At 55.2% G+C, this 13,324-nt stretch overlaps 2 protein-coding genes across 3 annotated transcripts; both read left to right on the top strand.

The window, feature by feature from the left end:
* Nucleotides 1-831: 831 nt before the first annotated feature.
* C1QA (complement C1q A chain) lies at nt 832-4,125 on the top strand. Of its 2 annotated transcripts, none has more exons than XM_060623373.3 (3): nt 832-965; nt 1,843-2,012; nt 3,317-4,125. In XM_060623373.3, exons 2-3 carry the CDS (start codon nt 1,850-1,852, stop codon nt 3,889-3,891), a joined length of 738 nt encoding a protein of 245 aa, XP_060479356.2. In that variant the 5' UTR covers nt 832-965; nt 1,843-1,849; the 3' UTR covers nt 3,892-4,125. The 2 variants fall into 2 exon arrangements, with proteins under 2 accessions (XP_060479356.2, XP_060479357.2); XM_060623374.3 differs by lacking the exon at nt 832-965 and adding an exon at nt 999-1,109.
* A 3,215-nt stretch (nt 4,126-7,340) lies between these two features.
* C1QC (complement C1q C chain) lies at nt 7,341-11,918 on the top strand. Its single transcript, XM_060623375.3, has 3 exons — nt 7,341-7,490; nt 7,779-7,972; nt 11,085-11,918. The coding sequence occupies exons 2-3, from the start codon at nt 7,792-7,794 to the stop codon at nt 11,639-11,641; spliced, it is 738 nt and encodes a 245-aa protein (XP_060479358.2). The 5' UTR covers nt 7,341-7,490; nt 7,779-7,791; the 3' UTR covers nt 11,642-11,918.
* The last annotated feature ends 1,406 nt before the right edge of the window (nt 11,919-13,324 follow it).

Below are 13,324 nucleotides of genomic sequence, written 5' to 3'. Positions count from 1 at the left end.
CTGTGAGATCATGACCTGAGCCGAAATCGGAGGCTCAACCGACTGAACCACCCAGATGCCCGTTGCTGTTTTTTAAATGTCGATAAAAGCTAATTATTAAATATTCACCATGTGCCAAGTTTTGTATGTACTTTATGTCATTAAAATGTTATAATAATCTGATGAGGTAGAATCCATCGTTTCCAGTTTATGATTAAGAAAACTAAGGCCCCGTTGGGGTGCCTGGGCGGCTCAGTCAGTTAAGCCCCCGACTTCAGCTCAGGTCATGATCTCACGGTTTGTGGGTTTGAGCCCCGCGTCGGTCTCTGTGCTGACAGCTCGGAGCCTGGAGCCTGCTTGGGATTCTGTGTCTCCCTCTCTCTCTGCCCCTCCCCCGCTCATGCTCTGTCTCTCAAAACTAAATAAATGTTAAAAAAAAAAAAAAAAGTTTAAAAGAAAAAAGAAAACTGAGGCCCCGGGAGGTTAAGTAACTTCCCAAGGGCAGCTAGGAAGTGGCAGGTCTAGGAAGCTGATTACTGAGCTTCCCATCACTACCACACTGCCCTTTGTATTCTTCTGTATTTTCCAAGCTTTTGACGATCAGTCCAAGTTCCTGACTTTTTAAAAAATTCCTTCAGCCCTGATGTTCTCTGCCTCTCTGGTTCTCACATCCCCCCAGTACCCACCCCCCCCCCCCGCCTCCATCCTTGCAGACTCCTGCCTTGCTGTCCCTGCCCCCACGCCAGCTGCGGCTGGGGTAGGACATTCAGTGTCCCAGTCTTGCTGAGGTCTGCTCAAAATGTCCCTGGTAGGCTTCTGACCCCTGGGGCCATGCTGGGGGCAGGTCCAGGGAAGGAGAAGGGGAAGTCAGAAGGGATGTGAAACTTGGCCACAGCCGGACAGGCACCACCCCTGCTGGGTGTCCCACAGGGGTCCCTGGGTGGAGGACAGGAGCATCCAGTTGAACTGACTGCCAGCTGAGGCAGGTGAGGCCCGCGCCTGAGGGGGTGGGGGCCCGGGGAGCTGACCTAGGAGGCTGGACAATCGAGGCGGGAGGGAGGGAGAACACTGCCAGCCGGTTCTGTGCCAGGACAGGGTTGCAAGGGGCACTGATCCAAGATCCGGAATAAGTGAGTGGGGGGACCTTTATTCCTTGGGTTTGGGAGACGGTGGGAGGTGGTAATATAGACACATCAGCTCTAGCCAGAGTTCCTAGGTTTCGGCCCCCCCAAAACACAGGAAGCTGGGGAGAGGCTAGGGGTGTTGGAGCCAGCAGAGGGGTCCCCGTAGAGGGTACAGCGGGTGCTGAAAGGGGCCGAATGTGTAGGGGAGTGAGCACATGTGTTGTGTCAGGGGGTTGTGAATCCCTGTGCATATGCACAGCTCTGCCATCTGGGTGAGAGAGTGTGAATTAAATAAGGCGTAGGCGCTCAATAAATATTTGTTCAATGGGATTGATCATCGGTAGGAGTATATGAATGTGTGTGTCTCGGGGAGTGAGAGGTGGAGTCTATTTGGGTGTCGGTTTGTGCCTCCAGGAGCATGCAGTGGATTTTGAGTTCGCTCGCCGTGGTGTGCAGGTGTGGGATGAGAGGCTGTGTTTGTGTGTTTGAGTATGTAACTGTGTGGGTGTGCTCAGCTGTGTGTGTGTGTGTGTGTGTGTGTATCTGGGCAAATTTCTGGTTCTGCGTAGGTGTGCGGGGTCCCTGGAGCTGGGTGGAAGGCAGACTTCGGAGGCCCTCGAGGGAGTGTATGTGCCTCGGTGGTGGGGGGATGTGTACAGAACACTGTGGGCGTAGGGTTCAATGTATGAGTTGGGTGTGTGTGAGGGTGTGATGCCCACTCTGGCCCATGTCTCCACAGTGGCATCATGGAGGCCCCATGGGGCTGGCTGGTGGTCTGCGTGCTGGCCACATCCCTGACCTTTACAGTGACCGAGGATGTGTGCCGAGCACCAGATGGGAAGGCTGGGGCCCCAGGAGCGCCTGGCCGACCTGGACGGCCAGGCCTCAAAGGGGAGCAAGGGGAGCCAGGTGAGTACCTCCCTCTGGACCCCAGCCCCTCCTCCCTTGGCCTGGCCTGGCCTCCAGGGTGGAGACTTGGGGGTGGCACCAAGAAGCGGGAACCCACCTGGGCCCCCACGTGATGCATGCTCACTCTGCACTTGGTCCCAGAGGCTGAGGGGCCTAGTCTTCTCTCTGGACATGTCCCCAGGCTGCCAGGCCCCTCCATATCCCCCTTACTGCCTGAGTCCTCTTTCTTTTTTTTTTTTTCTTTTTTTAATGTTTATTTATTTTTGAAGGAGAGAGAGAGACAGTGAGCAGGGGAGGAGCAGAGAGAGAGAGGGAGGGAGACACAGAATCCAAAGCAGGCTCCAGGCTCTGAGCTGTCAGCACAGAGCCAGATGTGGGACTTGAACTCATAAACCGTGAGATCATGACCCAAGCCGAAGTCAGACACTTAACTGAGCCACCCAGGCGCCTGAGTCCTCTTTCTTTGGCCTCACCTTCCTTCCCTGGAGGATGGACCACTACAAGCAATGAATGAGAAAGGTCTTGGAAAAGTGCACACTCCTGGGCTGTTGTTAAGTTACCAGAACGAATAAGGTGCTAGCCTTTAGACTCAGGAGACTTTTCTTGCTATGTAACCTCAGGCAAGTTACTGACCCTCTCTGAGCCTCAGTTTCCTCATCTGTAAACCGAAGAAATAACCCCACCTGGCACACAGAGAGGATCGACTGATGGCAACTATCCTTTCGGCTTCCTTCCAGCCCCCCACACCCAATTCTGTCCCTGCTTCCCCATTGCCAGCCCCTTCTGGCATCAGAAACTCACAGTCTAGAAAACAGGTTGGGGGTGAAGGAGAAGGGAGAGGAGGACGTGCCCAGAGTGGGAGAAGGAAGTCTCAGGGAATTCTCTTGAGCCTCCCAGTCGGCAGCAGGCCAGAGAGATCTGCAGAGACACTTGCAAGCATTTGCATCCAGGCATCCTGTACGTAGTCCTGACCTAAAGGGATCGGGGTCAGTGGCCCGGCGGGGTGTGGAGTTCACGGCCGGCCAGAAGCACAGTGGACGGGCCAGTGTCCTGCTTTTGCCAGGACCTGACAGCTTCCCAAGTGCCTGTTTGCACTTCTTTCCACTTGATAGATAAAGAAACTGCAGCTCAGAGGTTGAAACATCTGCCCAAGGTCACACAGCCAGCCAGAGTCAAGGTCTTAAAGGCCCAGGCACTCCCCCATCTTCCACTGCACAGCAGTCGGACCATCTCCCAGCTCCCATCTCCCTGAGGACTAGGGAACACTGGACTCTCACTCCAGATCTGGCCTTTCTCCCCCACAGGGGCACCTGGCATCCGGACGGGCATCCGGGGCCTTAAAGGAGACCAGGGGGACCCTGGGCCCCCTGGAAACCCTGGCAACATGGGCTTCCCTGGGCCCAGTGGCTCCCTGGGTCTCCCTGGCACCCCGGGAGTGAAAGGCATCAAGGGCAACCCGGGCAACATCAAGGACCAGCCACGGCCAGCCTTCTCGGCCATCAGGCGGAACCCACCAATGAGTGGCAACGTCGTCATCTTCGACACGGTCGTCACCAACCAGGAAGGCCCGTACCACAATAACACAGGCCAGTTCATCTGTGCTGTGTCCGGCTACTACTATTTCACTTTCCAGGTGGTGTCCAAGTGGGACATCTGCCTGTCCATTGTGTCCTCTGGGAGGGACCAGGCCCAGCGCTCCTTGGGCTTCTGTGACGCCAACAGCAAGGGAATCTTCCAGGTGGTGTCCGGGAGCACGGTTCTCAAGTTACAGCGCGGCGATCGGGTCTGGATTGAAAGAGACCCCGCCCAGGGCCGGATTTACCAGGGCCCTGAGGTGGACAGCGTCTTCAGTGGCTTCCTCGTCTTCCCATCCATCTGAACCAGGGAAGGAGCCTCCCGACCCTGGCCTCACATGCTTCCTTTTCTGTGTGACTCTGGCCCGCTCACTCCACCTCTCTGGTTGCTATGGTCTGCTCTGCCTGGGGGTGCTGTTGCTTGAGCTGTCTGAAGGGAGAGGGCTGGCTCCTGGGGCCCCTAGAACTTGCCGCTGGCTGCACGCTGTAAGGAGATTGATCTCTTCGAACCCTTCCTACAATAAATACCTGAGGCCATGTCTGTTGAGCGTCTGTTGAGTTGCTACACTGGGCACTGGGAGGGAGCATAAGGACGACAGTTACGGAGTGCTTACGAGGCAGGCCTGCGTTTTGTATTTTACAGCAGGTATTTAGCAGGTCCTGGGAGTCCTAGGACCTAGGGCCACCCCTTACCGGTTGTCCAACCGTGTGCATATTATATAACTTCGGTGAACTCAGTTTCCTTATCTGTAAAATGGGAATAACAACGGCACCTACTTCAAAGGGTTGTTGAGAGGATTGAGTGACTTAATATATGAAAATTGCAGAGCCGTTCCTGAGTCAGAGTAAGGGCTGAGTAAGTCCTAGGTATTATTATGTTTTGTTTAATCTGTACAGCTGAGGGGTGAGGTGGGTATCACGACCCTATTTTACAGATAACGAAGCAGGTTGGAGTCTGGGGCTGGATATAAGGCCCAAGGTCAGCGTTTAGGTAGAGGAGCTGGGGTCTGAACCCAAATCTTACTAGCCAAGTGAGGCTAGTAAGGCTTACTTACCCAAGCCTGCGTGTTTAACCGCGACCCTTGCCAGCCTCCACAGCCACAGCCTGACACATGCTTTCCAACCTTGAACCAGAAAAACATGGGCAAGACTCAGAGAGGGGTGGTAATCGGCCCAAGGGCAGCCAGCAGTCCTCCCCAAAGCCAGGTTTCCTGAGTCCGGCCCTGGGCTTCCACTCAGGCAGGCATGTGAGGCTGGGGCTGCTGCTCGCTGGGCATCCCTCCCGGGCTGCAACTGAGGTCTGGAATTCTCATGGTGCCTTCCCAGGGTCCCACTTAGCCTGTCCAGGAACACTCGGAAGCAAGAAGCCTCGCTATGTCCTCTGTATGTGAAGACAATAAGGAGAGCGGGAGTTCAGTCCTAGGCTGTCCAATGCCCTGCACATTTTCTCAAAGGAAGCCGTCTGTGCTTTGTGCTGTGCGCACATCACACACCTGCACGCCACGCAGGCACACCCGTCTTCCTCAGGTTGCACGTGACCCACATTCCCCCATGGAGACCTGTCTACTTCCCACTGAAACACGGGCACAGGAATCCCCTTCTTCGGGCACACCAACCCAGGCCCTTAGATACACCGTGCACACCCCTGGACGTGCACGCTAGTTACACCCTCAAACCCACAGTCGTACTTGGGATACAGGTGACACGCAGGTGTGCACGTCCTCCTCACTCTCCCACCCACTAAGTGACACACAAGCAGCCTGGGAGTCCTCACATACCACCCCCTCCCCAGCACCCTGGCCTCTGACATACACCCAAGACCCTCCCCTGGGGCTGCCCTGCCCTGCCCCCACCGACAGCCTCTGGGGTTTGGGGAGAAGAGAGTGACCCCTCTGTAGCCCCAGCATAGTGCTGGACTCCTCATGGCCTTTCTGCCTCCTTCAAGCCTCCACTCTGCCCCAGCTCTCTGCCTCCTTGCCCAGAACACACTCTCCCACAGACTGGGAAAAGAAACCCATCTTTGTGTATCTACGATGGGCTGGACATTTCCTAGCCATTGATGCATTTAATCTCAGCAATCCCTCTTAACTGGTTCAGAGAAAGGAGATCCCTATCCAAGGTCACACTGCCAGAAAGCGGCAGGACCTAGATTTGAACCAGCTCTGCCTGACCCCAAAGTGGAGACCTCCTTTCCTTGCGATGGGACTCGAGATGTCAGGAGTGCGGGCCCCGTAAGTGGTGGAAGAGACCCGGCTACAGAAATGTGAGTGCAGGGAGTCTGGCTGCTCCTTATTCTAAATTCCACCCACACACTCCACACCCTGCCCGCCCTCCCCCTCACTGGGCAAATCACTGGCCAGGCTGGATGGAGGAACGGGCAGAGCTAGGCTGGGCCTGGCTGCTGGGGCAAGGGCGGGCTGAGCATGGGCTGAGGCTGCCACCTGCTGGACAAGACAGACCCAGGCGCAAACGAGATGAGAACTGAAGATGGGAGCCCCAGGTGCCATTCGGGTCCCCCTCCCCGCCCCCCTGCCAGTGCTGTGTCTATCATTTATGCTTTTCCCAGCCCTACACCTGCTGGGGACTTTCAGGGTCAAGGACATTCACATCCTTGCGCTCATCCCACACTCTGCAGCCCTGTGCCACAGGGTAGAGGGACAGACTGGGAAACTGAGGCCCTAAGGGTCAGTTGGTGAGGCAGGGACAGAGCTCTGAACTCCTGCTCATGCCCGGCACCAGCCTAAGCCCTGTACATGCATCATGCACTGGGTCCTCACCACTGCCCTGCATGGGAGCTATTGGAACCCCTCATTCACAGAGGGGGACCTGATGCTCAGGAAGGTCAAACCCCTCACCCCGAGTGACACGGGTGGCAAGTGTGGGGTCAGGGCTGGAGCCCTCTACTGCTCGACAGCCCCTTCCTCTTCCGAATCTCATAGGAGGAGAAGAGGAAGAGAGGAGAGGAGCCTCTCTCGGCTCTGCCCAAACTGGCCCCAACCAGCAACGCCTCACCAGCTCCCACAGGCTCCAAGACCAGATGCAGGGGTGCCAGAGGCGGTGCGGGCAGGGAGGCTGGGATCGTCAAGGGCCCCAGCAAAGGAAGAGGCACCGACATGCGAAGCCTGGGCCTCCCCCACCACCCAGTATACAGATGGGAAGGCTGAGGCCTGGAGGAGCCAGTGGTTTGCTGAGGGCCTCAGAGCAAGGGAGTGGCAGGGCTGGAAGATCTGAAGCCACTGACTCTGTAGCCAGAGTCCCACCACAGCAGGCTGCTTGCCATCAAAGCTTGTCCATCCTGGGTGTCCACCTCCAAGTATAACCAATGGGAGGGGCAAATGGAAGTTTCTAGAATAAGGCCTGCCACTTGACAAGTGCATATGAGGCTAAGCAGAGGCTAAGCAGAGCAAGACTTTGGACCCCAAGAATGGATTTGCTGTGTGACTTTTGGTAAGGGCTTTCACCTCCCTGGGCCTCAGTTTCCTCATCTGTAAAGGGGGAATTATAACTTCCTCCTAGGAATATTGTAAAATAGCTGAGTCTCAAGCACAGTAAATGCCAACATATAGGGATGGGTTGAACTGGACACACACACACATACACACACACACACGCTTCAGCAGATCCGGGGGAGGGGACATTTCCTCTTTTCAGACGCTCATGATCCGGGGCGGGGGGGACACAGGGTCAGCCTGGCTCAGTACCGAAAAGAAAGTATTGAGTCAGGAAAAATGATGGGAAAGGGGATGTGGGACTGGGGGCAGAGTGAGCAGAGGGGAGGGGGCCGCCCAGCCTGCTCTGGGCCCTCTCTGCTGTGTCCGCTCTGACACCGTGTCCTCCAGTCGGGGAGAGGGGAAGCAGATTTGAGGATACCTCTGTGACCAGACCAGAATCCTTTCACCCCCAGGTGAGGCCAAGACCCCGGCTGAGAGGGAGCAAATGGCAGTTTCTCCCTGCTACCTCCCTGAAACATGCGGACAGCTTGATTTGTGAGAGGAGGGAGGGTCCCCATCACTGCTGAGCTAAAGGTCCCGGCTCAAAGAAGAGGCCCCATCCTCCACCCATCCTGTGGTCCCAGGACCCAAGGGGCAAGGGGCCTGGGGAAGGGACCTATAGGCTCCTGAGGGCTGTCAAAAGACCAGCGAGGAGGGTGAGTGAGGGGCCAGGGGGCCAACTCAGCTCTCTCCCTACCCAGATCCTTCCCCAGGATGGACACGGTGTCCAGCTCCCGGCTCCCCCTTGGACTAAACCTGCTGGTGCTCTTGCTGGTGCTGCCACTTGGGGGCCAGGCCAGCACAGGCTGCTACGGGATCCCCGGGATGCCAGGCCTGCCGGGGGCCCCAGGGAAGGACGGACACGATGGCCTGCCGGGGCCCAAGGGTGAGCCAGGTGAGTCTGCTGGGCTTCTGGGGAGGGGTCACCTAAGACCTGGGGGCAGCAGGCACAGTGTGCATCTGGCGCTAACCTGGGGGAGAAGGGCAGCGACTTGTTGGCAACAAGTACAGTCCCTACGGACGCACTTGCTCCCAGGACAGAGTCCAGCTTTCCCAGCAGGTGTAACCCCTCTTTTCTCAGAGCCCAGGCCTTGGTCCTCCATATTCCCCTCTCTGTGCCTCAGTTTCTCATCTGACAACAGGGAGGGAACAAAAGCACCTGCCCCAGAAGGTGGCAGGGAGGATCACAGGAGATGACCCACCTGAAGACCTTTGACAAACTCTAAAGTGCTGTGCTGTTTATTACAGCTCCTCCATCCATCACCTGCCCTGCAACACGGACCCCTGGGGGGGGGGCGGGGCCCATGTAGGGAACGTCCACGGTGCACAGAGGGCCGGGCTTCAGTTCCCAGCCCTTCCACTTCCCTGTGCAGAGTGCCTCAGTCTCCTCATCTATAAAATGGGGAGATAGTACCTACTGCACGGGGTGCTGTAAGGGGAGGATTAAGCAAGTTGCTACTAAAGCAGCATCCAGCACATGGTAGGTCCCAGGTAAGTGTAGGCTATGCGTGGTATAGCTGTTGTCCTCACTGTTTTTATGGGAGGTCTGTGCTCACCCGTCTCCCTGGGATCCTGGGTAGTTGGGCCATGGGGAGTGAGAAGTCAGGATTGCAGATTGACGGGCAAGCCCTAGCATGAGCAAAGGGGGCTGAGAACATGAAGGGGCCCTGGTGCTGAGCAAGCACCAGAGTCCGGGGACGACTTGTTTGTCAGAAGGTGCGTATCCGGGATGCAGCATGTCTGGAGCCAGCGTGGGTGAGACTGGGGTGAGGTTGAGCAGAATTGATGGGTGGGGGGGGGGGGGGTTGGCAGAGGCAGTAGGGGTGTGGGAGGCCGGCGGCAAGGAACGTCCTTAGGAATTTCCCCACCGTCATCTTCTCTCCTGGCAATAGAATGGGATTTTGCCAACATTCCAGAAGGAATTCTCTAATTCAAGGTGAGCCGAATAAGGCTCTCGGTTCTGCCGTCGTTTGAGATCCTATACCGCACGCTGCCTCTGGCCATCTCACAGCTCAGTGGCTGATGGCCACCAATTATTGAGCGCCTACTACATACCAGCCATCGTTCCAAATGCTCAGCATATGCTTACCTTACAGGGTAGATAAAATTGTTAACTCTGTTTTGCAAGTGAGAAAACTGAGGCCAAAATCCTTTTTAAAAGTGCCTGACTGCCATTTTACAAATGTCAAACCTGAGGTTCAGAGAGTTGGAGGAACTTGCCCAAGTCACACTGTGGAATCCTGCCCAGCTCCAAAGTGCCTTTAGTCACTACCTTCCCCTGCCTCTCAAGCCCCTCCCCAGTGCATGTCCTCCCCCTCCCAATCAGTTGCTGGAAGATATCTGGAGGGATGAGACATGGCCCTGCATCACTGACAACCATCACCAGGAGCTGACCCTATGGAGCACTTCCTATGAGGTGCCCAGCACATGCCTTCTCCCACTCCAAGCCCCCAGAAGCTCTCTGGGATCTCTATTATATCCTTTCCTCAATTAGGCAAGCAGAGACTTGGGGAGGGGAGGTCACCTGCCCAGGGTCACACAGCTTTAGCCTGGATCTGTTGGATCCTCAACCCCCTCTCCTAACCCCGGGACCGAACAGGCTCACAAGCCATAGAGGATCTGTCACAAATAGGTCTGCACAGACACCCAACCCTAAGGGAGTAGGAAGCGGCCATGAGGGCTGGCAGAGTTGGCCAAAGAGGGCTTCCTGGAAGAGGAGACTAGAGCCAGGCCCTAAAACATGAGTACAGTTTGGAAAGGGAAGAAAAATCTCACAGAGGCTCAGATAATCAGGGCTGTCACAAGAATCACATCCTCTGACTGGGACTCAGCCAGACTTGATTTTCGATCCTGACTCCACCTCCTACTGGCTGCATGGCCTTGAGCAAGTCTTTGGCCTCAGTTTCCTCATCTGTAATATGAGAGAAATGGAACCAGCCCAGGAGTCATAGGGGCTCCAGTGGGCTGAGTGGGGCCGGGGGAGCTGGAGAAATCAACCCCCTTGGTGGGGGCCTCTTCTGTTTGGGCTTCATCCAGTGATTCCCATGTTCTAAGCCGGCCCAGGGTGGTTCCATCTCAGGAAGGGGTACAGGTTTTGTGGGGCTCTGAACCTTATAAAATATTGAGGCCTCTCTTTAAAAAACAATACAGAATTATAGGTACATTTGACTGCGGGGAAGGGGGTCTACACGTGCTACAAGATTGTACTAGAACTATACACACACACACGCAAATGAATGCACGTGCAAAGTGGATCGTCCAAAGGTGAGTTTTCCCGTTTTGATGTCATACTTTAGTTATGCAAGATGTGCCGCTGGGGAAAACTAAGCAAAGAATACATGGGCTCTTCTTGTCCCCCCCCCTTTTTCTTGGCAACTTCCTGTGAATCTGTAATTACTTCAACATAAAAAGTTGACAAAATTTTAAGAGTAATGTTAGGCAAAGGGCCTTGAAGGGGCCCAGCGCAAGTTAATGGGGCCTAAAGAATAAGTTTCATGAGCTTTCCAGGAAATGGGCCTCCGACCAATCTTCTGATTTTTGTCAAGAGACACTCAGAAGCAAAACTTTCAGGTGAGGTTTGGATTTGTTAATGTTGGGCTCTAAATAAAACGTTTAAGAGAACACCGCGCAGGCCACACAGAAGCTCTCTGAGGCCACACGCTGGCTGTGGGTTGACAGTCAAGGCCTCTGACGTGCTCTCTGAGACCCTGCCCGGTTCTGACACCTCCTGAGGCTGGCGAGTCCCACCCTCTCCACCGTAAATGTGGAAACTGAAGCCAAGAGACAGGGGAGCGTCTTAGCGCTCGGAGAACAAGTCCATGGGGGAGGCCGGACTCCAACCAGGGCCTCCCTCCAACTCTCTGCACGCTTACCCCCAGGTGATCCAGTCCATCTGGGGAAGGGCGTTCCGGAGACCAAACTCTGGTGGAATGTCCCCTGGAGGACACCCAGGGTCCCTGTTCCTGTCCCCTGCCCCATCACTTCCTTCCCACCTACTCTCTCCCCAGGAATCCCAGCTATCCCTGGAACTCAAGGACCCAAGGGTCAGAAGGGAGAACGCGGCACACCTGGGCATCCCGGGAAAAATGGCCCCATGGGAACGGCCGGTAGTCCAGGGGTTCCCGGCCTCATGGGACCCCCTGGGGAGCCGGGCGAGGAGGGCAGATACAAGCAGAAGTACCAGTCTGTCTTCACGGTCACACGGCAGACATCCCAGTACCCCACGCCCAACAGCCTGGTCAAGTTCAACGTAGCCATCACCAACCCGCAGGGCGATTATGACACAAGCACTGGCAAGTTCACCTGCAAAGTCCCAGGTCTTTACTACTTTGTGTACCACACGTCGCAGACGGCCAACCTGTGCGTGCTGCTGTACCGGAGTGGCGTCAGGGTGACCACCTTCTGTGACCACCTGTCCAACAGGAAGCAGGTCAGCTCGGGCGGTGTGTTGCTGCAGCTGCAGGCGGGTGAGCAGGTGTGGCTGGGGGTCAATGACTACAACGGCATGGTGGGCACCGAAGGCTCGGACAGCGTCTTCTCTGGCTTCCTGCTCTTTCCTGACTAGGGCAGCCAGGCCTGCTCCAGGCCCGGGGCCGCCCCGCTCCCCTCAGCTTCCCCGCAAGAACCGCTGTGCCCAGGCCCTTCTCCCCACCTGATGGACTCCTCCTCCAGGAAGCCCGCCCTGACGCCCTTGCCCCAACTTCTCTCCCTCCTCCGAACTCCTTCAGGAGTCACCGCTTTGAGACTTAACCAGCACCCTCTAACACTGTCAATGGGTTTTTTTTTTCCAAGTCTCTGGAAAGGCAAGGTGATATATAAATAAATAAATAAATGGAAAAATGTGGCACGGTTCAGGCTTCTCACTGCCAAGTCCTCAGAGGAGCAGGCCTCTTCATCCTCAGCTTTGCACCTGTCACAGCCACCCATGGGCTCTAGACTCAGACAGGGCATCCAGTTGGTGTTCAGTTAAAGGTTGGTGCCAGTGTTAAGACACTCAGCGTCCTGTGGCCATTTCAGAGAGGGATGCTCCCGTGTGATTATAGGCTGCAAGAGGTCCCCAATGTGCCATCTGTTGTCACTTGTTTGGCTGAGAGGTGCTACTGTCATTAAAGGTATCTGTGCTCACAGGCAAATAGGAGTGTTTGAATTCCCAGGCCTATGTTGACCTATGCTGAAGTTTGGAAGCACCTGTGGGCTCAGGTAAGCCCAGTGTAGACAAAGAACAGATCTGTAACGGATTTGTGCCCAATTAATGAGTTAATGGGGGTGAATGAATGAATGAACAGTGGGTAAATGAGTGACTAAAAGCAGAGTAAATGAATGAGTGAATTTAAAAAATCTTAATAGCTTGTATTTATTGAGCACTTACTATACCCCAGGCATGATGCTAACCGATCTATTAAGTCATTAATATTCATCACGCACTTTCACTGTGGTGACCATGAGAAGGGCTGACAGTTCAAATTCAAAAATGATAAAAAGCATAACGTTCCTGTGCAGACTGCCAGTCCAGCCTCGGAGCCCAGGGAGACCCAAAGTTCGCTCAGGCGTAGGAGAACCTGCCTGGGCCTAACTGGGATCTCAGCTTGCTTCCACAAGGCCCCATGGAGCTCACAGAGGCACCAGCCCACTGAGGTGGGCTGAACAACATTCCACGACTACCTCCATCCACTTTGGCTCCTTTGCTCGTGAGAGGAGACATTTCACACCCTCCACGCCTTTGCCGTGATCCTGCCCAGCCCCCCTCCCACTCACACGAACCCTCATCCACCTGGATAATACACACTCAACTGTCAGGGTTCAACACAAAGATCACCCCTCCTCCACGGAACCTTCCCCAACTTCCCATTTGTGTCCCCACAGTGACCTCCAGAGCCTTGGATCACAAACTCCTGTCTTTTTAGAGCCTCGGTTCCCCAATCTGGTGGCACAGCAAAATCATCTGCAGATTTGTTTACAAGGAAAAAAAAAAAAGATTTCTGGAATCAAGGCTTTTTTTCATAAAAGTTTGCAGAGGACGGGGATACGGGTGAGTAGGTCGTTGGCCAGGTGAAGTCAAAGCACATAGTTCTCGGGGCGCCTGGGTGGCTCAGTCAATTAAGCATCCCACTTTGGCTCAGGTCATCATCTCTGGGTTTGTGAGTTCGAGTCCCACATGGGCTCTCGGCTGTCAACGCAGAGCCTGCTTTGGATCCTCTGTCCTCCTCTCCCTGCCCCTCCCCCACTCTCAAAAATAAATAAACATTAA

Source organism: Panthera onca, chromosome C1, assembly GCF_046562875.1.
Source record: "Panthera onca isolate mPanOnc1 chromosome C1, mPanOnc1 haplotype 2, whole genome shotgun sequence".
Classification (NCBI taxonomy): Eukaryota; Metazoa; Chordata; class Mammalia; order Carnivora; family Felidae; genus Panthera; species Panthera onca.
The sequence above is the reverse complement of the archived record's forward strand: the minus strand, read 5'-3'. Positions and strand labels throughout refer to the sequence as shown.